The sequence below is a fragment of the Panthera tigris genome, chromosome A3 (assembly GCF_018350195.1).
Source record: "Panthera tigris isolate Pti1 chromosome A3, P.tigris_Pti1_mat1.1, whole genome shotgun sequence".
NCBI classification, from domain to species: domain Eukaryota; kingdom Metazoa; phylum Chordata; class Mammalia; order Carnivora; family Felidae; genus Panthera; species Panthera tigris.
The window spans coordinates 60,399,925-60,426,748 of NC_056662.1; the positions used below are offsets into that span (position 1 = coordinate 60,399,925).

Genomic DNA, 26,824 nt, shown 5'->3' on the forward strand with positions numbered 1-26,824 from the left:
CAAAATTTCTTTACCATTTTTCTTAAAATTATTGACTAAATTTAGGGGTACTTTCGGTTAAACAAAAATATAGTAAATTCAGAAATGCTGGAAAAAGAAGGTATCTAACTGCTTTTTAAAGAATATTGATGAATTATCTTTAAAATACCAAATTTATTATTTTTAAGGATCCTGTTTATTCAACTTGCATTTAGAAAATAATGCTATAGTTTTGCTTGAAATAATGACCTAATTTTTTCCTCCTTGGCAAGATAATTTTAGAGACTGAAAAAGCACAAAATAAATCTCCTTCTAGACTTGATTCCTTTGTCAAGACTTTAGAAGCAGACAGAGATTATTACAAGAGTGAAGCTCAAAATTTGAGAAAGATGATCAGAAGTAGATCTAAAAGTCCAAGACGCCCGTCTCCATCTTCTCGGGTAGGTTTTGGTAATTTGTAAGTATTTTGGAGTTCATTGTTTGAACACTGATTTTTATTCTTTGATTTACCTAATATGGAAATAATTTATTTTGATTTGGTATGAATTGGTGTATCAAAAAATTGGGAGAGACAGCAGTCTCTTTGATAGCACAGTGGACCAGTGAAATTGGTTCTTTATCCCCAGTGTTAGTAGGGGTTGGGAAGTAATCAGATAAATATGGACCAATTTGGGATGAAGCTGTTTAAAAGAGAAGTGATTTTTTTAAACTTTTTTTTTTCATCATTTCCTTTCATTATATAGTCATTTTTGCTTGAGTAGAGATCATGTACTGCTCTTAGTGGCACCATTTCCTTAAAAGCACATGTCAAGAAGAATTTCAAATTTCTTGTATAATAATTGCAGGGTACAAACTGTGATGTAGAGCTTTTGAAGACAACAAGAGACCGTGAAGAACTTAAATGCATGCTGGAAAAATATGAGCGTCATTTGGCAGAAATTCAGGGTAATGTCAAGGTTCTTACATCTGAGAGAGACAAGACCTTTCTTCTTTATGAACAGGTAAACTTATTTATAAAGAAAATACCTAAGTAAAAATATTCAGTTCTAAATATATGTAATTCTTTAAGTTCGATAAGAATGCTTAAATCTGCCAAATTGATCAACTAACATTTGGGAATTACCTTCGTTCTTAAGATATTCTTAATGAAACGTAATATATTTCCAATACAATAAGTGTATGTGTACATACACACACACGCACACACATTATTCCCATATCCAAAAAAGATCATATATATGCATAGAAATAGTCTGATTTTGGGCATGGGAAATGAGAAACGTGTTAAATGATAGGGGATGGTGAGTTCAAGGTAAAAAGATTTTGATTTTAGGGTTAGAAAACGCTAACATCACTAGATGTACTGTCAGTCACTTTAGGAGCTGACATATAATTTGCTTAATTTAGGAGAGTAAGATCAGTTTGTAGTTTATCTCTATTTGTAGCTTAAAGTTATATACATATAGTCCTTATTAATCATATAGCTTATTTACTCAACAAATATTAAACCCCATAAATCACCAACATAATTTTATTTTAAGAATAAAATCAATAAAATATTAAAATAAATAAATAAAATTTTATTTTAATAAAACAAATTTTAAATTTAAATTTAAGTAAATAAATTTTAAATAAAAATACATTTTATTAAGAATTACTGCTTGCCACTCTAAGAGAGAAAAAAATGATAAAATATGAACATTGCTTTCTATGTTTGCAATTTATCGGGGGAGATATATTGTCTTATATTTACTTTTTGTTACTTTAGCATAAGTAGTCTAGAAGGTATTGTAAGAAATAAAAGAAGTGGGTATTTCTTAGTTGTTGTGATCAAGGAAATCTTTGCTAGATGATCTGGAATTTGAGTCCTGAAGGAAGAATGGAGTTCCTGTTATCTTGAAAGGGGTAAGAAGGAACATTCCAGACTAAAGGAATTGTGTGAGGCAAAGAACAAAGGCAGGAAAATGAGTAGATAAATGGATCAATTTAAGACTAATTTGTGCCATTGGAGTAAGAGGGAGCTAAGGCTTGAGAGATAAATTGGACTAGAGCAGGGGTCTGCAAACCTTTTCCGTAAAGGCCCAGAAAATAAATATCTTGGGCTCTGCAGGCCGTGCAATTTATCACCGCTATTGAACTGTGTTGTAGTATGAAAGTAGCTTTGGACAATCTACAAATTTTTGGCTGTGTTACAATATAACTTTTGCATATAACTATATACAGTATAACTTTTACTTTTGGATACAGAAATTTGAATATCATTATTTTCACTTATTATACATATTTTGAAATCTTCTTTTGCTTTTTTTTAATCATTAAAGAACATAAAAAACATTCTCAGCCCACAGACCTACAAAAACAGGAGGCGGGTTAGATTTGGCCTGTGAGCTTTACGTAGTTTGCCAACTTCTTGAGTACATGGTAGAAGCTCTTCAATGGGTCTTACACGGGGTTTATACTTTGCTTTATAAGCACTGGCAATCTGGTTATTTTTAGAGAAGAAATGACCAAAGCCACATTTTTACAATTTTAACCTGTTAACAATTTTATATTATTTTTTTTCATAATCTGTTATCTTTTTATATAACAATTTTTCTTTCAAGAGAATTGGAGGAAGGAGAAACTGTGGACTTTTTAGAAGGCTGTGAAAGCAGTCTGTTCATGAGGCATTAAGAACTAATCTGACCAGTGGTGGTGGCGGGGATGGGAGGTGCCTGGGTAGCTTAGTTGGTTGAGCGGCCATCTCTTGGTTTCAGCTCAGGTTATGATCTCACAGTTCATGAGTTCAAGCCCTGTGTTGGGCTCTGTGCTGATAGTGCGGAGCCTGCTTGGGATTCTCTGTCTCTCTCTCTCTCTCTGCCCCTCCCCGCTCATGCTCTCTGTCTCTCTCAAAATAAATAAACCTAAACAAAGAAACACAAAGTAAGTTAGGGTGCTATCTGTTGAAATAAGGATAGAGACAGGTGTAAAAGACACTATAAAGGAAACCTTGAGAAGATTTGGTTTTAGCAAAAAGAGGGGATGAATGTAACTGACTGAAATTCTTTTTTGTTTTTTAATTTTTTTTTTAACATGTATTATTTTTACTTTTGAGAGAGAGACACAGAGCGCAAGCAGGAAAGCGGTAGAGAGAGACACACACACACAGAATCTGAAGCAGGCTCTAGCCCCTGAGCTATCAGCACAGAGCCTGATGCGGAGCTTGAACTCCCAAACTCTGAGATCATGACCTGAGCCAAGGTTGGACACTTAACTGACTGAGCCACCCAGGCGCCCCGAGACTGAAATTGTTTTTTGAATGACTGAAGAACTGTGGTAGTAGAAAAAGAAATAGTAAAGCCATTGGTGACTTGAGGGAAAAAATGTGTTGGTTTCAGACAGATGGAGTAAGATGATGGTTGTACATTCAGAAAGTAATTGCATTCAGGCAGAAAGAAACGTGGGACTGGAGTGGGGAGAGAGGTAAGAGCTGAATATGTAGATGGGTAATTCATCTGCTTAGAGGTCAGTTTTGGGCCTTCAGAGTGGATGAGGTCTCTGAATGAGAAAGCTATAGAGGAACAGAGAAGTCAAGATGTTATGTTGGGACATTTTATTTAATTGGTAGAGGAGCTTTGAAAGAGATAAAGACAGAAAACTAAGGTAGAACAATATTAAGCCCAAAAGAGGAAAGAATCTCAAAGAGTGTGTTAAAGACAATGTCAAATGTTGCCAAATATCAAAAACAGGAGCTGAGGAAAGGCCATTTGGTGAGGTCATTAGATGAAATTCTGCAAAATGGTAGGTATAGGAGCCAGGTTACACTGGAATGGGAGAGTAGGTGCTGAAGAACAGGCAATGGGTACAGACCATGGTGCTTAAAAAAAATTATATGCCAATGCAAAAGAGATAACAGGATGGTAAGTGGACAGCAAGATTTAGTGACAGTTTTTCGTGATATGGGAGCCTTGTGCCATGGCTGAAGGCAGGGGAGAAAGAGCTAGTGGAGAGGGTGCTATTCAAAGTGAGAGGAAATAATTATATAGTTGTGTCTTGAACAAGGCAGGGCTAGGGATGTCAATCCTCCTGCACAGTTGGAGATCTAAGTTTTGACTTCCCCAAAACTTAATTACTAATAATCTACTGTTGACCAGGAGCTTTACCAATAACACAAAATCAACTAACACATCTCTTATATATGTACATATATATATATATGTATGTACATATTGTGTGTACATATATATACACATACATTTATGTACATATATTGTGTATATATATACACACAATGTTATTAAGAAAATCATAAGGAGGAGAAAATACATTTATAGTACTATACTGTATTTATTGAAAAAAATCTGTGTATAAGTGGACCTTTGTATCAATTCAAACCCATGTTGTTCATGGGTTAACTGTAATTGAGTCAGGAGTATCTTAGAAGACATTTCAGGAGATGAGGTCCAGGATTCTGGTGAAGTCTTAGCTGTGGAAATTGGGAGGTAATACATCTTCCTCTGAGACTTGGAGACCAGCTGAACAGGTAGCAATCAAAATCAAGAGGAAGGAAGATTAGGGATTTGAGCAGCAAAGTAGGAGATGAAATTATCTTTAGGTGTGGAATAGGTTTGGGACCTGAGGGTGGTTGAACAAGTGTGTGAGAGTATGTCGGGTTGTTGGTAAGGATTGATGGGCCTTTCTTTCAGGGTAAAAGTAGCCAGAACATGGAAATGGCTTATATATTTTTGTAGAGAAAGACAGGAACACTAATATTTATTAAAATTGTATTCTACCTGGGAGTGCCTGGGTGGCTCACTCGGTTAAGCATCTGACTCTTGATTTTGGCTTAGGTCATGATCTCACAGTCAGGAGATCAAGTCCAGAGTCAGGCTCTTCTCTGGGTGTAGAGTCTTCTTGACAGGCTCCCTCTCTCTCTGCCCCTTCCCCTCAAAACAACAAAAACAAAAACAACTGTATTCTACCTGAATTTTGCGAATTCAAATTTATATCACAAAATGGATGTAGTAATACATATCTATTTCTTAGTAAAACATTCTGTCTTGCATTGACTGCCTCTAAATTAATTTTAAAAAATTTTTGGCAAAAATATTATAAACCAAACTTCTAATTATACATTCACTTGCATTTTTGGACATCATTTGAGTTTATTTGTATAAACTCATTAAAAAACATTATCCTGTTGTATGCATTTTTATATATGGTTTGTATTTTAACTGGCTGGATATAAGATAGCTATATTTATGTCTATTCCAAAGCTTTGTTAAATAGAAGTCTTGCATTTAAATAATAGGCACAGGAAGAAATTGCCCGACTTCGACGAGAAATGATGAAAAACTGTAAGTCTCCTAAATCAACAACAGCACATGCCATCCTCCGACGGGTGGAGACTGAAAGAGATGTGGCCTTCACTGATTTACGAAGAATGACCACAGAACGAGATAGCCTGAGGGAAAGGCTAAAGGTTTGGACGAATTTTATCTGTGTGACCATTTGTGAAACATAGTGCAGCAACATTGAAAACATTTTTTTTTTTTTTTTTTTAACAGATTGCCCAAGAGACAGCATTTAATGAGAAGGCTCACTTGGAACAAAGGATAGAGGAGCTGGAGTGTACAGTTCATAACGTAAAGAAACATCACTGTTGTGCTTTTGGCTATAAACTGTCAGTGGCTTCCCCCTTTCTCTTTTTTTCTATATTCAGAGAGGTTCTTTCATTTTTCTAAGACAATGTTTGTAGTCCTAAAATATTTAAGGTGGTATGTATGGTATAAATTATCACCTTCTCATTGTTTATTTTCTTCCAAAAAAATATGTAAGTAAAGTTTTTTGTGTTAGGTTGCAAAGTGTGTTCTTTAAAAAAAAAAACAACAACCCATTAGGGATGCATTCTCAGGGATGTTAGCAACTTTCTCATCTCCTTATTTCATTAAAGATAACATTGCCAGATACAGAGAAACTGGCTTATTCTACCTAAAGAGTAGCTAAGGTAGAGAAAATTATTATGGAATGAAAATTAATGAGAATAATATATTTAAACAATTTATTTATTTATTTATTTATTTATTTATTTATTTATTTGCCAGGAAGTAGGTATTATTACCATCTCTATGTCACAGATAAGTAGAGAGGAATTTAGTACAGAAAGGAAAGATCATACAGCTGTTATGTGGCCGAGACAAGATTACTCCAGTTTCTTATGCCCTTGATTCAGATGCACTGTCTCCTGGGATTACATGTGTGGCTAAACAATGAATGGGCATCTATCTCCTAGTGATAACAAACTGGCTGCTCTTTCAGATTCAACAATTAGTGATTATAATTTGTGGCATGTACAGCTCCAACAAGAGAATAATATATTTAAACAATTTAAATGTGAAGCATCGCTTTTTTAGTAGTCAAGGATTTGAGATGCTATGAATATATATTTGATATGTTATGACTATATAAACAATTAGGGGAAGTTGCTTTTCTGTTACCAGGTTTAATTGAATATATTTATAAATTTGTCAATGTTGTTATAAAGAGAAAGAAAAAGCATTACTCAGGAGAGGAAAACATTTTTTTTCATAGTTCCACTTTATATGTCTATCTTATTAATGTTGAACAACAAATAAATCTTTTTGCAAATAAGATACATATGCTACATTCAAAATGAACCAGATTGAACATATAGATACATATACTGTGATAGGCATTATGCACAGGCCGTGCAGTGGCTTATTCTCGCTCCTGCTCCACAATACCTTGTCCATACAGCCTCCCACAATATTCAGGTCTCATCTGATCATCTCCTAGTGTAAATCTTGTCATATGCCAGTTTGTACAAAGAGAGGATGTCTCTTTAGGAAGATTTTGTTAGTGATGGCAGTAACCTTGTCATTCTACTTGTATAGCTTGATGATGAACGTATGGAGCAAATGTCAAACATGACTTTGATGAAGGAAACCATAACCACTGTGGAAAAAGAAATGAAATCACTAGCAAGGAAGGCAATGGATACAGAAAGTGAACTTGGAAGACAAAAGGCAGAGAATAATTCTTTGAGGTAAACTAAATTACCTTTAAACAAGTAGTTTAACTACTAGATCTGTTTTTATAGTGTATTTTATAATGATAATTAAGTTATTTGTTGACTTTAATTTCTGAGAGGATTATTATGAAGCAATTGTAGAAACCTCAGCACACATTAAATGATTTTTCCCAAGATCACTTACAGACTAGTAATGCCATATTTAACTAGGAATCAAACTTCCAGTAATCTTCATCTTACATTTGCATAAAGCCTTAATATTTAACTGACATAGCTTTTACAAAGTCCTTCTGGGTATAGAGCATATTTGACTTTGGTGTTTGAATGTGTAAGAACATGTATTGGCACTTCTGTTAATTGAAGGCCACGTGGGTACTTAGCCCTTCCTATATACTGACTGGTATGATAGCAAAAGATATGCCAAAGTTGGTGATGGGCATTGAGGAGGGCACGTGTTGGGATGAGCACTGGGTGTTGTATGGAAACCAATTTGACAATAATTTCATATTAAAAATAAAAAAGGGGAATAAGTTTTTGAAGACCTCCATGTTAGGAATTTTACTTTTAGTATCTGCTGATGTGAAAAATAGAGTTTTACAGATTCAGTAATCTTGAATTGCAGTGCGTCTGTGAATATTTGAAAAATAGTTGTTCATAGGAGTGTGAAATATATTTTTAAGTCTACAGATAATTCTTGGTTCACATAAGAGTTCCAAGAGTCTCCTGTTTGATCTTTCAAGGATCTGTGGTACATATTTTTACACCACTTGTCAGGATAGATAATCACTCAAATTTTTTCCCTTCATTCATTCATTCATTCATTCAATCATTCATTCATGGGTCTGTAGTACATATGTTGAAATCACTTGTCAGGATAGATAATCACTCAAATTTTTTTCATTCATTGATTCACTCATTCATTCATTTACTTTAAAGTTGATTTATTTGTTTTGAGAGAGACAGAGAGCAAGCGGAGGAGGGGCAGAGAAAGGGGGATAGAGGATCCAAGGCAGGGTCCGTGCTGAGATAGCAGGGAGACCAATGTGGGGCTTGAACTCACAAACCACGAGATTGTGACCTGAGCCGAAGTCAGACACTTAACCAACTAAGCCACCCAGGTGCCCCTCGCTTCATTTATTTTTTAATTTCCTGTTTAAAAGGATATTGCAGCCTTGGGTAAAATAAAAATAATAAAATAAGATGACAACAACAAAGAAAACCTTGGAAAATAGAGAAAAGGGTAAAGAAAATTTAAATCATCCATGATTCTGTAAGAAAACTATCATTAATATAGGTCTCTTTCTAATCAGAAATATTTCCATCCATATTATATAAACTTTCTGTGCAATTGATGTTGGCCAGTTTCATTTAATTGTATATCATAAGCATTTTCCTGTGTCATTAAAAGTTCCTTGAAAGTAGTTTATTAAAATATTCTAACAGATAGAAGTATAATACTTCTGAGGGTTTTTGCATACACTTGTTTTCTTTTAACAGTGTTATTAGAGTCTAATTGACATACATACAGTAAACTGCACATATTTTTAAAAGTGTTTAGCTTGTTTTGACATATGTATATACCTGTAGCACAGTCAAGATAGTGGCCTTATCCATCATTCCCAAAAGTTTCCTCCTGCCCCTCTGTAACCTCTAACTTATTCTGCCAATCTCTGGACGACCACTGATTTATTTTCTGTTATAGAGATTTGCTTGGATTTTCTAAAATGTTATATAAATAAAATCATGTAGTATATATTCTTTTATTGGGCTGCCTTCCCTCAGCATAATTATTTTGAAATTTATCTATGTTATATAATCAGTAGTTTATTCCATTGTATGAATAAACCTCATGGACATTTTGGTTGTTTCCAGTTTTGGACTATAAAAAATAAAACTTTCATGTACATGCTTATACGAGTCTTTGTATGGACATAAGCTTTTATTTTTCTTGGATAAATACCTAAGAGTATAGTGACTGAGTCTTGTGATGTTTATATGTTTAACTTTTAAAGAAACCATTAAACTGCTTTCCAAAGTGGTTGTATTATTTTATTTTACATTTGTACCAGTAGTGTATAAGTGTTCCAGGTGTTACATAGCCTCACCAACACTTGGTGTGCATTATCTTTTTAATCTTTAACATTCTATTAGGTAGGTTTTATGGTTTTAATTTGCCTTCCGTAATAACCAATGATTTTGAGCATCTGTACATGTGCTTACATGCCATACATTTGTCTTCTTTAGTGTCTGTTCAATCTTTTGCACACTTTTATTGAATTGTTTAAATTACTATCAAGTTGTAAAAGTCCTTTCTATATTGTAAGTCCTGTGTCACATGTATTTTGCAAATATTTTCTTCCAGCCTGTGGCTTGCCTTTTTATTAAATGTCTTTTAATGAGCAAATGTTTTTCATTTTGATTAAGTGAAGTTTATTGATTTTTTAAAAATTTTATCCAGCTTTTTGTATTCTTTTAAAGAAATTGTTATCAGGGCTAAGGTAATATTTTTCTTCTGTGTTTTATTCTAGCAGTTTAACATTAAAATTTAACATTTAAATCTGTGATCCATTTCAAAGTTTTTGTGTTTAGTACACAGGATATAAATCAAAGTTCACTTTTTTTTTTTTTTTTGCATAATGATAACCAAATGTTCCAATACCACTTATTATAAAACTATCCTTTCCATAGTGAATTGTTTTTGTGCCTTTGTAGAAAGTCAGTTGTCCATATATGTGTAGGTCTGTTTCTTGAAGATCTGTTTTGCTTGATGGATCTGTTTATATATCTTGATTCCAATACTACCTGCCTGATTACTTTGGTTTTATTTTTAAAGTCTTCACATTAGGTAATGTTAGTCTTTAACTTTGTTCTTTCTCAAAGTAGTTTTGGCTATTCTAGTTCCTTTGTATTTTATTTTAATTTTAGAATCAGCTTCACAGTGTATACAAAAAAAGCCTGCTTGGGAATTTGATTGGAACTGGGGGACACTGACATCTAGAATATCAAGTGTTCCCACTCATAAATACAGTGTGTCTTTCCATTCTTTACATCTTTAATTTCCCTCAGCAATGTTTTATAGTTTTTAGAGTGTTCTCGTACTTCTTTTTTTGTCAGATTTATCTCTGAGTATTTCCTATTTTTTGATGCTGTTATAAATGGAAATTTAAAATTTTACTTTCTGATTTTTATTGCTTGTATATGAAAATACAGTTGTTTTTAAAGATAAACTTTGTATTTTAGAGCAGTTTTAGATTTACAGAGCAATTGTGAAGATGGTAGAGTTCCTACTTACCTCACACCCAATTTCCTCTGTTATTAATATCTTACATTAGTACATTACATTTGTTACGATTAAAGAATCTATTACTTGATGCATTATTATTGACTGAAGTCCATACTTTTATTCAGATTTCCTTAGTTTTCCCCTAATGTCCTTTTTCTGTTCCAGGATCTCATCCAGGACACTACATTACATTTAGTTGTCATGTCTTCTTAGGCTTCTCTTGGCTATGACAGTCTCAGACTTTCCTTGTTTTTGATGAACTTGACAGTTTTGAAGAGTACTGATCAGGTATTTTGTGGAATGTCTCTCAATTGGGATTTGTCTTCTGTTTTTCTCATGATTAGACTGGGTAATATGTTTTTGAGAGAAAGGTCACGAAAGTAAAATGCCATTTTAGGGTACATATATATCCAGGGTATCATGGGTATGTATTATCAATATGATTTATTACTGTTGATTTTGATCTTTATCACCTCGCTGAGGAATTGTGCGCCTTTTCAAGAATGTCATATAATTGAAATCATACAGTATACAACCTTTTCAGACCAGCTTCTTTCACTTAGCAATGTGCATTTTAGGTTCGTTTGTGTTTTTTTCATAACTGGATAGCTCATTTCTTCTTATCATTGATGTAGGTACCACAGTGTGTTTATTCATGCACCTATTGAAGGATGTCTTGGTTGCTTTCAGTTTTTGGCAATTATGAATAAAGCTGCTGTAAACTTTCATGTGTAGGTTTTTGTGTGGACATAGGTTTTCAAATCAGTAAATACCTAGGGGAATAATTACTGAATTGTTGAGTAAATCTGTATTTAGCTTTATAAGAAACTGCCCAACTCTTTCAAAGTGACTGTACTATTTTGTATTCTCACCAGCAATGAATGAGAGTTTCTGTTGCTCCATATCCTTATCAGCATTTGATATTGTCAGATTTTTGTATTTTAGCCATTTTAATAGGTATAATAAGTATGTAGCAATATCTCATTGTTTTAATTTGCAATTCACTAATGACAAATGATGTGGAGCATCTTTTCATATTGTTACTTGCCATCTGTATCTTTGATAAGGTATCTGTTTACGTATTTTGCCAATTTTTCAATTGTTTTGTTTGTTTGCTTACTATTGAATTTTAAGAATCCTTTGAATACATGTTGTTATCAGATGTGGTTTGCAAATATCTTCTCCCTATCTGTGCCTTGTCTTTTCATTCTTTTAAAAGTGTCTTTTGTAAAGCAGAAATTTTAAATTTTGATAAAGTTCAACTTACTTTTTTATTTCATGGATAGTATTTTTGGTGTTTAATGTGTTTAAAAACACATAACCAAACCCAAGTGCACATATTTTTCTCTTGTGTTTTCTTCTAGAAGTTGTATAGTTGTGCATTTCATGCTTAAAGTCAGTGATCTATGTTGAGTTAATTTTTGTGAAAGATATAAAGTTTGTATCTCAGTTCACTTAAATTGCATATGGATGTCTTAAAATTGTTCCAGCACCATTTGTTGAAAGACTGCCCTTTCTGTGTTGTCTTTGATCCTTTGTCAAAGATCAGTTGCTTATATTTGTGTGGACCTATTTCTGGGATCTCCATTGTGTTCCATTGATCTATTTTGTTTATTCTTTTGCCAAACCATGCTGTTTTGATTACTATTGCTTTATTGTAAATCTTGAAACTAGGTATTGTGAATCCTCCAACTTTCTTGTCGCCAATAATGTATTGGCTATTCTTGGTCTTTTGCCTTTCCATGTAAAATTTAGAATCAGTTTCTCTAATTCTACAATAAATATTTATAAAATAGCTTTCTGAGATTTTAATTGGGTTTGCATTGAATCTGTAGATCAAGTTGGGGAAAACTGACATCTTTATTTTATTTTATTTTTATTTTTTAATTTTTTTGAGAGAGGGGAGTGAGGGAGGGGCAGAGAGAGTCAGGGAGAAAAAGAATCTTAAGCAGGCTCCATGCCCACCATGGAGCCCAGCACGGGGCTTGATCTCACGACTGTGAGATCATGACCTGAGCCGAAATCACAAGTTGAACACTCAACCCACTGAGCCACCCAGGTGCTCCACAACTGACATCTTAATATGGGATGTTTCAATCCATGAACATGGAATATTTCTCCATGTATTTAGATCTTTGATTTCTTTCATCTTTGTTTTACAGTTCTCTGCCTATAGATACTGTACATTAATTTTGGAAAGTTCTAGGCTGTTATTACTGAAAACATTTTTTATTTAAAAAAATTTTTTAACATTTATTTATTTCTGAGACAGAGAGAGAGAGAGAGCATGAACAGGGGAGGGTCAGAGAAAGAGGGAGACACAGAATCTGAAACAGGCTCCAGGCTCTGAGCTGTCAGCACAGAGCCCAACACGGGGCTCAAACCCACAGACTGCGAGATCATGACCTGAGCCGAAGTCGGACGCTTAACTGACTGAGCCACCCAGGCGCCCCTACTTAAAACATTTTTAAAATTGAAGTGTAGTTGATATGTATTAGTTATAGGTGTGTAACAGTGATTTGACAATTTATATACATTATGAAATGTTCGCCACAACAAGTGTAGTTTCCATGGATCACTGTACAGTTATTACAGTATTATTGAGTATATTCCCTATGCTGTACTTTTCATCCCCATGACTTATTTTATAATTATTTCAAATATTTCTTATGCTCTTATTCTCTTGTTTTTTCTCCTTTTGGTATTTCAGTTATACCCACAGTTCTTGGATGTTCTGTTGTTTTGTTTTTTTTTCTTTTTCATTTCGCATTTTAGTTTGGGAAGTTTTATTGACCTGTTTTCAAGCTCAATGATTTATGCTTGACTGTGTCTAATCTGCTGATGAGACCATCAAAGATATTCTTCATTTTTGTCACAATAATTTACTTTCTAGCATTTCATTTTGTTTCTCTCAGGTTTTCATCTGTTTATGTTACCCACCTATTACTGCATATTGTCTACTTTTTCCATTAATCTCCTTAACCAATTAATCATAGTTATTTTAAATTTTCTGATAATTCCCATGTCTGTGCTATATCTGAGTCTGGTTTCATTCTTCAGGTTGTGTTTTTGCTTGACTTTTGGCATGCCTTGTAATTTTTTTTTTTGTTGAAGCCACACGTATTGGGTGTTAACTGAAGTAAATAAGCCTTTTGTGTAAATGTTTATGTTAATTTGACTGGAAGTTGATCTAAGTTCAGTGTGTGTTGTAGATGCAGATGCCAGAGACTTCAAGTTCCTATGTTCTGATTGTTTCTCTTTTTGACTTTAAGCTTCCTTAAGTATCCCTCCTAAGTGAGAGCTTGCATCTTGCAGCTCTTTTGCTTGTAATTCACTGTGATTATCATGGAGCACTATTAATGTGTTGGTTAGGTGAGAGGAGGGAACATGTTTTCCAGTGGTATAACTTTTATTTTTTTATCCACTTATGTGAAACAGGAAGGCTAGAGAGGGTAAAGTGGGAGAAATGCCCTTCTCTAGCTGGGATAAAGCTCTGGTAAAGTCTTTTTACTTGAAGATTAAGCCTATTATGGAGAATGCTCTGGGCATATTTCATAATAATTACTTTTCCCCTGTCAGAGTCATAAGGGGATCTTTCTCAGATCTTTACTGTGAGAACCTACTGGAGTTCCTGGAGGTAAACACACTGAAGTATAGGGACCCTTCTAAGATTGTGGCCCCTAGGAGCTTCTCACTCTCATGTTAGTACAAACTCAACTTCCAGCAATGCATCAAATTTATCATTTAAATTTCTTAACCATTTGTGATTCAGCTGGCTTTTGCTCCAGATGATCAGATCTTGATTATTCTTTTCAGAATTTGAATTGGCAGTTTGCTCTGTAATTCACTCTTCTAATGTGTCACAGCAAGTCTTTGATTTTCATTTTGTTCATCTTTTTGTTCTTATAACAATGGAAATGACAGTTTCTAAGCTCCTTATTTGTCAGAGTTGAAATCAGAAGTCCTACAATTGATTTTTGTATATTTATCTGGTATTTTACAACTTTGCTAAATTTACATTTTGGTTCTAGTGGCCTTTTTGTAGAATCTGGTTAATTTTCTACATAGACACTTAGAGCATCTGCAAATAAAGACGGTTTTACATGCTTAGTCTGCATGCCTTTTTTTGTTTGTTTGTTTTTGTTTTCTGTTTCTTATTGCATTGGCTAGAATATCTACTAACAGTGTTCAGTAGAAATGGTGAAGTAGACATCCTTGTCTTGTTCCACATCATAGGGGGAAGCATTTAGACTCTCAACAGTTAGTATGATGTTAGCTGTATGTTTTTCATAGATGTCTTCTATCAGGTTGAAGAAGTTTCCTTTTATTCTCAGATTACTGAGAACTTTTTTTTCAGGAATAGATGTGCTTTGTCAAATCGGTCAGGATATATTATACTTTTTATAGATTACTGTTGTACATTAACTAATGTTTTGTTTGAGCTATTTACATTTATTTTTATAATTGATTTTGGCCAATAACTTGCCTTTCTTAGGACTACTTAAAATCAGAATTTGTTATCAATGTCATGTAAACCTTATAATAATCTTCTCAATTCATTTTGTCTTCTTTTAATACCTTGAAGAATTTGAATAATATTAGAGTTTTAGTACTTAACCAATGAAGCCTTTTGGGCCCAACTTTTTTTTTTTTTTGAGGGAAGGATTTATTTTATTTGTTTAATGGATAAAGGAACAATTAGAAGTTTCTTCTTATGCCATTCAATAGATACTTTTGAGGCATTTGTTCACTTTCTCTAAATTTTAAAACATTTTTTGAATAATTTTGTTTACAATATCCTATGAACATTTTAATGTCTACAGAATCTGTAGTGATTTCCTCTTTTTTAGTCTGTTGTCATTAGTCTTTTCAAAGGACTAACATTTGCTTTGGTGATCCTCATAAAGTTTTGTTCTTTATTGTCTCTATTTTCTTTAGATTTATTTTTAAGTTTTTCAGACAAATGCTTATATTATTACTTTTCAGCTTTATTTCTGATATAAACATCTAAAGCCATAAGTTTTCCTCAAAATACTTATTTGAATGTATCCTGTAAGTTTTGTTATGTACTTGTGAAATGTTTTCCAGTTTTCCATCATTACTTCTTGATCTATTGGTTGTTTAAAAGTGTGATTTTAAGTATCCAAAAACATAATGAATTTTCACTTATCTTTGATTGACTTCTTGCTAATTACATTGCTTCGCAGAACATACTGTTAGATTTCAAATTTCTGAAATTTGTTGCCCTCTACTTTTATGATCAGTTTTTGGTAATTATCTGTGTATACTTAAGAAATTTGTAAAATCTGAAATAGTCTATAAATTCTGCAATACTTTTGTATTTGTCCCTTAGTTCAGATTTGTAATCATATTATTCAGATATTACAAATTTGGACTAAATTTTGTGTCTCATTTACAGGAATTTCACTGAAAGAGTTGTCTAAACTTCTGGCTCCAGAATCTTACATTTTATTCTCTTTTAAACCTACTGTAATCTGTCTTTTCTCCCACCATTCTATGAAAACTTTTTACAAGGCAATATTTACTTTCATGTTGCTCAATTCAGTGGTTGATCCTCAGTCTTCATTTTGTTTCACCTATCAGCAACATTTGACAAATATAATCAGTTGTGTTTTTAGCTACTCCTTTGGCTTCTGAGGTACCATGCTCATTTGATTTTCTTTTCCTCTCTTTGGCTGTCCTGTTTCAGGCTCTTCTAGTTCATCCTCCATGACCTCCAAATGTTCGAGTATCCTCAAGCTCAGTCTTAGACTGCTTCTCTTCTTGTATATGTACTCATCCATCAGTGAATTCATCTAGTCTTGTGTATTTACTCTTGACTCTCAAATGTGTATCTGTAGCATGGATTTCTGTCTTGAACTCTGGACTTGAATGTACAACCACCTCCTTTTCATCTTCACTAGGATGTCTCATTGACATCTCAAAACTTAACATTTCCAAACCTGAGTTCTGCTATCCACTATCCTTCACCCTCCAACACCCACAAATTTATTCTTTCAGTCTTCCCATCTCAGCAAATGGAAAGTCTGTTCATGCAATTCTTGGCCTGAAACCTTGAAGCAATCTATGATTTCTCCTTTCATGTATCCATATCCAATCCAGTTTGTTCTGTCTTCAAAATATACTCAAAGCAGAGCATTTCTCATAACTTTTGTTGCAACCATGCTGGTATTGAAGGATATTTTTGCAAGGTAGAGAATTCTAAAGGTTGGAAATTATTTTTAACACTTTGATACTATCTTTCCAGTATCTTATGACTTGCATTATTTCTGCTGAGTAGTGTGAAGTGTCAGCTTATTTTTTATAGATCAATATTTTGTATTTTGTAATATATTTATATCATAGTTTCGTATTTGTATGTACAAAAGGCAAAGAATTACAGAGAATCTACATAGGAGTTATGTAATCCAACTACATTCAAGTATAGTTAAAATATTGTTCCTGTTCTCTCTTTTGTCAGTTGATGGGAAAATTATGTTTTGTCCCATGTGTGAACTCCACTCACTAGAAGTTGAATTCTAAGCACAGGTTAGCACATGTCTGGATATCTATATGTCTAAACAGGTTCCATAGTGTTTTAAGTCAAATCAGCCACAAAGAAATGGATGCATTTCTGTTTGGGTTTACCTGCTGATGAAGAAGAAAATCTCCAGTGTTTCAAAACAAGTACTCATTATCTGTGTTTCTATATGGCTTAAATGAACTTTTCTTTCTAAATAGGTATGTTTTAGTAGCAGCAGTTCTTCTATTTGGGTTTCTATGTCAGATAAATCAACAATAGTAAAAAGTTGGATTGTTTTCAGAGTATTTCCTCAAAGGAGATTAAAAAAAAGAAAAAGATCTGTGTGTCTGCATCAGAGTATCAAACATTTCTAGGAAGAATTTCTCATATAGTTGAATGATTGATAGAGCTATCTGTTAACAAAAAGTTAGTTTGGGCCTTTATGTTCAGTGATTCCAAAGACTGGTTTAGTTTGAGTTTGGTTATTTGCAACTAAAAAGATTTCAGTATTAAAATCTATTCTAGGGGCTCCTGGGTGGCTCAGTTGGTTAAGCGTCTGACTCTTGATTTTGGCTCAGGCCAAGATTCCAGGGTACTTAAATATAAATCTAACAAATTATGTGTAAAATCTATATGAGGAAAACTACAAAACTAGTGAAAGAAATCAAAGAGGAACTAAATACATTGAAAAATATTCAATGTTCATGGATAGGAAAACTTAATATTTTCAAGATGTCCATTCTTCCCAACTTGTTCTATAGATTGAATAAGTTCAAATCAAAATTGCTGCAAGTTATTTGTGGATATCAATGAACAGCTTCTTTTTTAATTTATTTTTATTTTTTATTAAATTTTTTTTAATGTTTATTTATTTTCGAGAGAGAGAGAAACAGAGCATGAGCAGGGGAGGGGCAGAGAGAGAGGGAGACACAGAATCCAAAGCAGGCTCCAGGCTCTGAGCTGTTAGCACAGAGCCTGACACAGGGCCTGAACTCACAAGCTGTGAGTTCATGACTGAGCTGAAGTTGGACACTCAACTGACTGAGCCACCCAGGCACCCCAATGAACAGATTCTAAAGGTTATATGGAGAGGCAAAAGAATGGGCAACAGAAATTGAAGAAAAACTAAGTTGGAGCACTGATGCTACTTGACTTCAAGACTTACTAAAAAGCTACAGTAATCAAGACAGTGTGGTATTGGTAAAAGAATAGACAAATAGATCAATGGAACAGAATAGACAGTCCAGAAATAGGCCATGTAAACATAGGCAACTGATCTTTGACAAAGGAGCAAAGGCAATATAATAGGGCAGAGATAGTCTTCTCCACAAATGGTGCTGGAACAACTAATATCCACATGCCAAGAAAAAAAAAAAAAAGAAAAAAAAAAGTAACACAGATATCACACCCTTCAAATTAACTCAAAATGGATCGTATACCTAAATGTAAAATGCAAAACTTTAAAACCTCTAGAAGACAACAGGAGAAAATCTAGTTTTTCTTGAGTATGTTGATGACTTTTTAGATACAACACCGAAGGCACAATCCATGCAAGAAATTGTTGATTATTTGGACTTCATTAAAATTAAATACTTCTGCTCTGCAAAAGACAATGTCAAGAAAATGAGAAGCCAAGCCACAGACTGGGAAAAAATATTTGCCAAAGGCACATCTGATAAAGAGCTATTAACCAAAACTACAAAGAACTGTTTAAAAATTCAATAATAAGAAAACAACCCAATTAAAAAAATGGGCCAAAAACCTTAGCAGACCTCACCAAAGAAGATATACAGATGGCACATAAGCGTATGAAAAGATGTTCCACATCATAGGTCATCAGCGAAATTCAAATTAAAACAACAATGAGATTCCATTATATACTTATTAGAATAGACAAAATCTGGATCACTGACAAAAATGCTGGTGAGGACGTGGATCAATAGGGGCTCCTATTCATTGCTGGTGGGAATTCAGAATGGTACAGGCACTTTATTTGACAGTCAGTTTCTACAAAGCTAAACACAGTCTTAACATACAAAACTCCATGGTATTTACTCAAAGTAATTGAGTCTTATGTGCACACAGAAATGTGGACATGATGTTTATAGCAGCTCTAATCATAATTGCCCAAACTTGGAAGCAGCCAAAATCTAGTCTAGGACTCTGGGCATTTGAAAAAACTATATATAGATAGCTGTTTAAAGTTCTGGGGTACCTGGGTGGCTCCTTTGGTTAAGTGTCTGACTTTGGCTCAGGTCATGATCTTGTGGTTTGTGGGTTCGAGCCCTGCATCCGGCTCTGTGCTGACATCTCAGAGCCTGGAGCCTACTTCAATTCTGTGTCTCCCTCTATCCGCCCCTCCCTCGCTTGTGCTCTGTCTCTTAATCTCTCTCCCTTTCAAAAATAAATAAACATTAGCAAAATTATGAAGTTCTAAGTATTTCTTGGAGGAGTTGTAAGAGTCTTTTCTGACATTAGAGTTACAAGAGTCTGCAAAAGAAGCTACTGGCTTTATATCTAAAGTTTCTATTGCTTAAATGTGTTTTAGGTGTGGGTTTATTGATCAGTGATTTAAAGATCTGATTTGATGACTTCTGATCATGTGTGTAGTTTTCCATTTTGTTTTTTGTATTAGATGGATCTCTGTTGTTGGCTATTTTGGAAAATAGATGGCTGTAATGCAATTTAACAGCATAGAAATAGCCACAGTGTACACTGGAAGGTTTTGCCAATCCTCCCGTGTGTCTTTCAGGATTCATCATTATCATATGAATTGATAGGCTCATTACATTTATACTTCTGACTTTAGTATGCATTTTATTTAAGATTAAAAAAAATCTCTATATCCAGCGTGGGGCTCAAATCCACAACCCTGAGATCAAGAGTTGTGCACTCTACCAACAGAGCCAGCCAGGCACCACTTAGCATGCATTTTTTAATGATTTTTCTCTTTAAGTAGGATTCGTACTCAGCATGGAGCCCAATACAGGGATTGAGCTCAGGACCCTAAGATCAAGACCTGAGCTGAGATCAAGAATTGGGTGCTTAACCAATTGAGCCATCCAGGCGCCCCAGCATGTGTTCAAAAAAAGTTTTTTAAATCTTTTATTTATTTTAGAGAGAGAGTGTGTGTGTGATCTTTATTTTTGAAAGAGAGAGAAAGAGAGTGCTAATGGGGGAGGAACAGAGAGAGAGGGAGACACAGAATCTGAAGCAGGCTCCAGGCTCTAAGCTGTCAGCACAGCCTGAGGTGGGGCTTGAACCTATGAACTGGGAGATCATGACCTGAACCAAAGTTGGACACTTAACCAACTGAGCCACCCAGGTACCCCCCCAGCATGAATTTTTAAATACTGTTTTACAAGAAAAAAAGCTAAGAAAATAATTTGTCAAGGCATTTGAAAAGATTCTTCAGTTGGACTAAAGTAGAACTTCACTATACTTTCAAATATTTTCTTATTGTTGATTTATCGTACCATTCTGCAGACAATGTTTTGTTTTCCCCCAAATGCATGCCAAATAAAAGTAGGAATTAGGTAGGATTTTGTAATAGTCAGATATTGTACAGAGAATGTTTTGTCTTAATTGTCCATGGTAGTTCTCTGCCAAAAGCGAGGTAAGTTTTTGTAATAGCACCACTGAAACCCCTTGCTGCCTTCCATGAGCCAAGGGACACAGTGATAGCTTTCCTAATGTTTTCCCAGGCAGCCAGAGTGCCCATGGTCAGAGCACTCATAGTAATTATACCCATATCAGTCTATTTTTTATCTGATTCAAACTGTTGAATATAGTTTGTCTTTTTCCTTTCTACTTATAAGGTATTCTCTATATGGCTCCTTTTAATCCACTATATGTTCCTAGGTGTGTGTGTGTGTGTGTGTGTGTGTGTGTGTGTGTGTGTGTGTGTGTTTAACTTATCCTTGGGTTTGGAGGATTTTTTTACTTTGTTGCTTGATATCTTTCAGCAGTTTTAGAGAACTCTCCACTGTTTTCATTTCAGATGTTACTTTTGCCCCTTCATACTGTATTCTGAATTTTTTTCTGACCCTTCTTCTAGTTCACTCATTTCCTCTTTGACTGTGGTTGAACTTGCTGTTAAACCTTATCAGTTGAATTAATTTTGGTTTTTGCATTTTTCATTTCTGGAATTTGTATTTGACACTTTTAAAATATATATTTTCAAGTCTCTTGAGAAATCTTCAATCTTGGCTTTTTTTCTCCTTTGATATATTAAGCATAGTTGTTTTTTTTAAAGTTCTGTTTCTGATAACTCCGTTATCTTGATTCTGCATGGTTCTATTTTTATTGAGTCTATTCTTGTTATCTTTTGTTTCTCTTATTTTTTCCAGTTTGTGATGTTGTCTTCTGTGTGTCTGGTCATTTTTGACTGAGTATATAATACTGAATATGAAAATGTATAGAAATCATTTGAGACCAGAATATTGTTTTCATCTAGAGAGGATATATGTATTTGCTTTTGTCAGAACTGAGATAATTTGAGGGGTATGTATATATATAATTTGCTTTGTCAGAACTGAGATAATTTGAATCTGGGCTTAAATCTTTTGTTTTAACTATTCAGGGTCCCAAACAAATGTGTATGTGTAGGAGAAAGTGGTTTACTCAGTATTTTACCCTTTCTTGGCGGGACTTGACTCCTGTTTTTGTACCCTAACTTCTTGAAATTGTCACAGTTGCTACTCAGCTTTTCAGCCTCTTATCTACCTTTCCCTGAGTCAGAGATTTCTTTAGGGGAAAACAATTATCATATTCCAGACTTACCTATTTCTCTTTCTCTTCTCTTGTCTTTTCTTCTCAAATCTTGCTCAAGTAATTCTTCACCCCCAGCTCTCTGCTGCCACCTGCTTCCCAGCTTTCCTAGTTTGTTCTCACTGAAAGCATTGATCTGAACAGTTGAAACTGTTACTAAGTGAAGCAGAAATTTTCTGTTTTTAATAATCTTAAATTTTGTTTTAAATGTTTATTTATTTTTGAGACAGAGACAGAGCACGAGTGGGGGAGGGGCAGAGAGAGAGGGAGAAACAGATTCTGAAGCAGGCTCCAGGCTCTGAGCTGTCAGCACAGAGCCTGATGCTGGGCTAGAATTCATCAACCACTAGATCATGACCTGAGCCGAAGTTGGACACTCACCCAACTGAGCCACCCAGGCACCCCTCCATTTGTTTTTCTTACCTCTTTTCTTTTTTTTTTCCTGCCGTTCTGTGGGTTACTTGAACATTTTTAGAACTCCATTTTAATGTATCTAATACTTTCTAGTATCTCTGTATAGATATTTTCTCTGTTGGTGTAGGTATTTCATTTTACATATGTAACTCATCATAGTCTATTGGTGCCACAGTTATCAGTTTAAGTGTAGAAATCTTCACTCCCATTAAATCTTTTCACCTCCCCCATTTGTAATTGTCTTAATGGATACAGATTTATTTTGTTCTTCCCAGGACTTATGTTCCTTTAATATTGGTGTTTGTATTTTTCACTGGTCATTCTTTATTCTAAGATTTCATATATTTTATTAGCCATTATTTCTTTGAATATTGTGTGTATTCTATCCTGGAATTAGATGAATATTGGACCTTCTCGTTCTTTTCTTTATATTGCTTAACCTCTTCTGTATTTTTCTTTTTATCTGTACTCTATTATAGGTAATTTCCTCTGATCTGTTTTTTTCCAGCTTACTAATTGTCTCTTCAGCTGTGTTTATTTTGTTCTTAAACTTATCTGTTGATATTGTTTCTTTTTAAAAATTTCAATGATTTTAGTTTAATTTCCTGAAGTTCTTTTAGGTTCTTTTAAAAATCTAGACTTTTTTCTTATTATATATTCTTCTATGTCTTTGTATTTAAGCACATCTGTTTTTAAGTTTCTATTTGATAATGCTATAATATGAAGTTATAGGGCTCTAATTTTGTGTGTCTTGACTCACACTAAGTTTGGATTATTCCTTAATATGATTTTGAAATTTGGATTGGGAGCTTGTTTTCAACAGGCCTTTATCTAAGGTTTAGTTCTGTGTCTGGGTTGAGAGTATATCTTGTCAGAGAAGTTATGTGTTTATTTCTACCAAGTGTTCTAGATTATATGACCATCCTAGAACCAGATTTTATTTAGATTTCTTATTTTGATGTTAAGAATTCCCAAGAAAGACTTTTAATTGTTACTGTTATCCTGTGCCTAGTAATGGTTGACAAGCTGATTTTGTCTAGTTTGACCTTTCCACTAATAGTGTAGCTCTCATTAGCTTTACGTGGAGGATCTTAGTTCTCATACTTGTGTTGCGGACATTTCTGTCCTCTTACTCTGTTTCTGATTTAAAACATAAGACCTTAGGCTAGTGAGACAGGGAAATCCCAACCACATATAATATAACATTAGTTCATAGTCTTACTGCTCTGATTTCTCTTACAAAATAAATTTTGCTATACATTTAAAGAGATGCTCATTTTATTCAGTATGTCTAAGTGTTTTGTGTTGAGGGAACTTTCAGATTATCTAGTTTCCATATTGCCAGAAATTATAGTCTGTTTGTTTGTTTATTGACTGTGTACTTCTTGAGGATAAAGCCAGTGCCCACCTACTTCACCCTAGCTTCCTAAATGTTTGTGGAATGAAATTCTGTTCATTAAAAATTTATTAGTAATAGTTAAAAACCAAAATGAACCTAAATGTCTAATAATAGAGGAGTACTTAAATAAATGATTGTATTTACTTAGAAGGAAATGGCTATTGCTCATATAATACTTTTCATCCTTAAAAGGGTGATTTGGTTTCCTTTGCAGTGCAGAAGTTTTATATCTTGATGAGGTCCCAATAGTTCATTTTTGCTTTTAATTCCCTTGCCTTTGGAGATGTGTCAAGTAAGAAATTGCTGCGTCTGAGGTCAAAGAGGTTTTTTCCTGCTTTCTCCTCTAGGGTTTTAATGGTTTCCGGTCTCACATTCAGGTCCTTTATCAATTTTGAGTTTGTTTTTGTGAATGGTGTAAAAAAGTGGTCTAGTTTCATTCTTCTGCATGTTGCTGTCCAGTTCTCCCAGCACCATTTTTTAAAGACTGTCTTTTTCCATTGGATACTCTTTCCTGCTTTGTCAAAGATTAGTTGGCCATACATTTGTGGGTCCAATTCTGGAGTCTGTATTCTATTCATTGGTCTTTGTGTCTGTTTTTGTGCCAATACCATACTGTCTTGATGATTACAGCTTTGTAAGAGCTAAAGCTCTTGTAGAGCTTTGTAGAGGCTAAAGTCTGGAACTGTGATGCCTCCCTCTTTGATTTTCTTCTTCAATATTACATTGGCTATTCCAGATCTTTTGTGGTTCCATGCAAATTTTAGGATTGCTTGTTCTAGCTTGGAGAAGAATGCTGGTGCAATTTCGATTGGGATTGCATTGAATGTGTAGATTGCTTTGGGTAGTATTGACATTTTAACAATATTTATTCTTTCAGTCCATGAGCATGGAATGTTTTCCATTTCTTTGTATCTTCTTCAATTTCCTTCATATAAACTTTCTATAGTTTTCAGCATACAGATCTTTTACATCTTTGATTAGGTTTATTCCTAAGTATTTTATGATTCTTGGTGCAATTGTGAATGGGATCAGTTTCTTCATTTCTCTTTCTGTTGCTTCATTATTTGTGTATAAAAATGTAACTGATTTCTGTACAAAGGCAACCAATGGAATGGGAAAAGATATTTGCAAATGACATATCGGATAAAGGGCTAGTATCCAAAATCTGTAAAGAACTCACCAAACTCCATGCCCAAAAAACAAATAATCCAGTGAAGAAATGGGCAGAAGACATGAATAGACATTTTTCTAAAGAAGACATCCAGATGGCCAACAGACACATGAAAAGATGCTCAACGTCACTCCTCATCAGGGAAATACAAATCAAAACCACACTGAGATATCACCTCACGCCAGTCAGAGTGGCTAAAATGAACAAATCAGGAGACTACAGATGCTGGCGAGGATGTGGAGAAACGGGCACCCTCTTGCACTGTTGGTGGGAATGCAAACTGGTGCAGCCACTCTAGAAAACAGTGTGGAAGTTCCTCAAAAAATTAAAAATAGATCTACCCTATGACCCAGCAATAGCACTGCTAGGAATTTACCCAAGGGATACAGGAGTGCTGATGCATAGGGGCACTTGTACCCCAATGTTTATAGCAGCACTTTCAACAATAGCCAAATTATGGAAAGAGCCTAAATGTCCATCAACTGATGAATGGATAAAGAAGATGTGGTTTATATATACAACGGAATATTACTTGGCAATGAGAAAGAATGAAATCATGCCATTTGCAACAACATGGATGGAACTGGAAGATATTATGCTAAGTGAAATAAGTCAGGCAGAGAAAGACAGATACCATATGTTTTCACTCATGCGGATCCTGAGACACTTAACAGAAGACAAAGGGGGAGTAGAAGGGGGGAGAAAAAAAAAGTTACAGAGAGGGAGGGAGGCAAACCATAAGGGACTTAAAAACTGAGAATAAACTGAGGGTTTGTGGAGGTGTGGGAGAAAGGGGAAAGTGGGTGATGGGCATTGAGGAGGGCACCTGTTGGGATGAGCACTGGGTGTTGTATGGAAACCAATTTGAGAATAAATTATATTTAATATAAAAAATAAAAAGGTGATTTGGAAGGCTGTGTTATAGGACTGAAAAATATTAAAGACTAAGTGTAAGTGAAAAAACTCAGGATTTAATTTTGAATTTATAGTATGGTAACTTTAAATATGCACTGTAAAAAATACTGAAAAGTGAACACCAAAATGCTAGTAGTAGCTTTCTATGGAGTGGTGGATTTGAGGGTCTCTTTTTCTCCAAACTTCCTACAATGTAGTATTATAAAGAAAATGCTAAAATGAAAAAAATGTGTATTATTGTGCTTACCAGTTTTTAGATTTAAATACACTAAAAAGTTGATAAAGCATAAAAATTTCAGAATTAGTTTTATTATTAAAACGTTTACAGACTTTTATATGAAAACACAGAAAAAGATCTTTCTGATACTCAACGACATCTTGCTAAGAAAAAATATGAACTACAGCTTACTCAGGAGAAAATTATGTGCTTGGATGAAAAAATTGGTGAGTTTTTTCCCTAATATATATATATATATATTTTTTTTTTTTTTTTGAAGTCTGATAGAAAATATGTTTTCTTCTTTTCAGTTATAACATAGAGAAACTTGGAAATAGGCCCATAAATTAAAAGTTTATGAATCAAAAATAGTGAAAATGGGGTTTTTTTGATAGTAAAAATTTTTCCTTATATTTAGGACCACAAATACTTAGACAGGGCATCATAGTTTTGAATGAAGGAATAGCTAAACAAAGCAGTGACACTTTGTAAATTTATGATGAACGCTTATAAATTTACAACTCGTACCATTGTGGCTTGTCCATAGCTATTATAATGAAACATGGTACCTATCTGTGTATTACTTTTGGTGGAAAGCATACATATGTTTATTTGGCTATATCTGTTTTATCACTTGGGTTCAGAGAAAATTGTTTTTATAAAGTGACCTATTTATGTTTCTTTCCAGGATCTCTATGGTCATAACTTAATCTACTTATAACTGTAAAGTAAAATTTTGGTTAAGACTATAAAAAAGCCCATTTAAAAACAGGGAATATATTGTTTTTTGAGAGAGAGAGAGAGATAGAAGAGAGAGCACACCAGTGGAGAAGAGGGGGAGAGGGAGAGAGAATCTTAAGCAGGCTCCACACCCAGCATGGAGCCCTATGTGGGGCTTGATCCCATGACCTGAGCCAAAATCAAGAGTCAGATGCTTAATCAACTTAGCCACCCAGGCACCCCAAAATTGGCAATTTATTTAAAAAATTTTTTTAATGTTTATTATTTATTTTTGAGAGACAGAGTGCAAGCAGGGGAGGGGCAGAGAGAGAGGGAGACACAGGATCCGAAGCAGGCACTAGGCTCTGAGCTATCAGCACAGAGTCCAACATGGGATTTGAAC

General features: G+C 34.3%; 1 protein-coding gene across 8 annotated transcripts in view; it reads left to right on the plus strand.

The window, feature by feature from the left end:
- The window catches only part of TSGA10 (testis specific 10), a 155,261-nt gene that overhangs the window by 26,755 nt on the left and 101,682 nt on the right, over positions 1–26,824 (plus strand). For 6 of the 8 annotated variants that reach the window (XM_042981204.1, XM_042981203.1, XM_042981206.1 and 3 more), the window contains 6 exons: positions 252–419; positions 825–980; positions 5,270–5,440; positions 5,526–5,603; positions 6,873–7,024; positions 25,813–25,928. In XM_042981204.1, coding sequence (XP_042837138.1) covers positions 369–419; positions 825–980; positions 5,270–5,440; positions 5,526–5,603; positions 6,873–7,024; positions 25,813–25,928 — 724 coding nt within the window. In that variant the 5' untranslated portion in view covers positions 252–368. The remainder of the gene's footprint in view (positions 1–251; positions 420–824; positions 981–5,269; positions 5,441–5,525; positions 5,604–6,872; positions 7,025–25,812; positions 25,929–26,824) is intronic. The other 2 variants (XM_042981207.1, XM_042981208.1) reach the window with 2 other exon arrangements.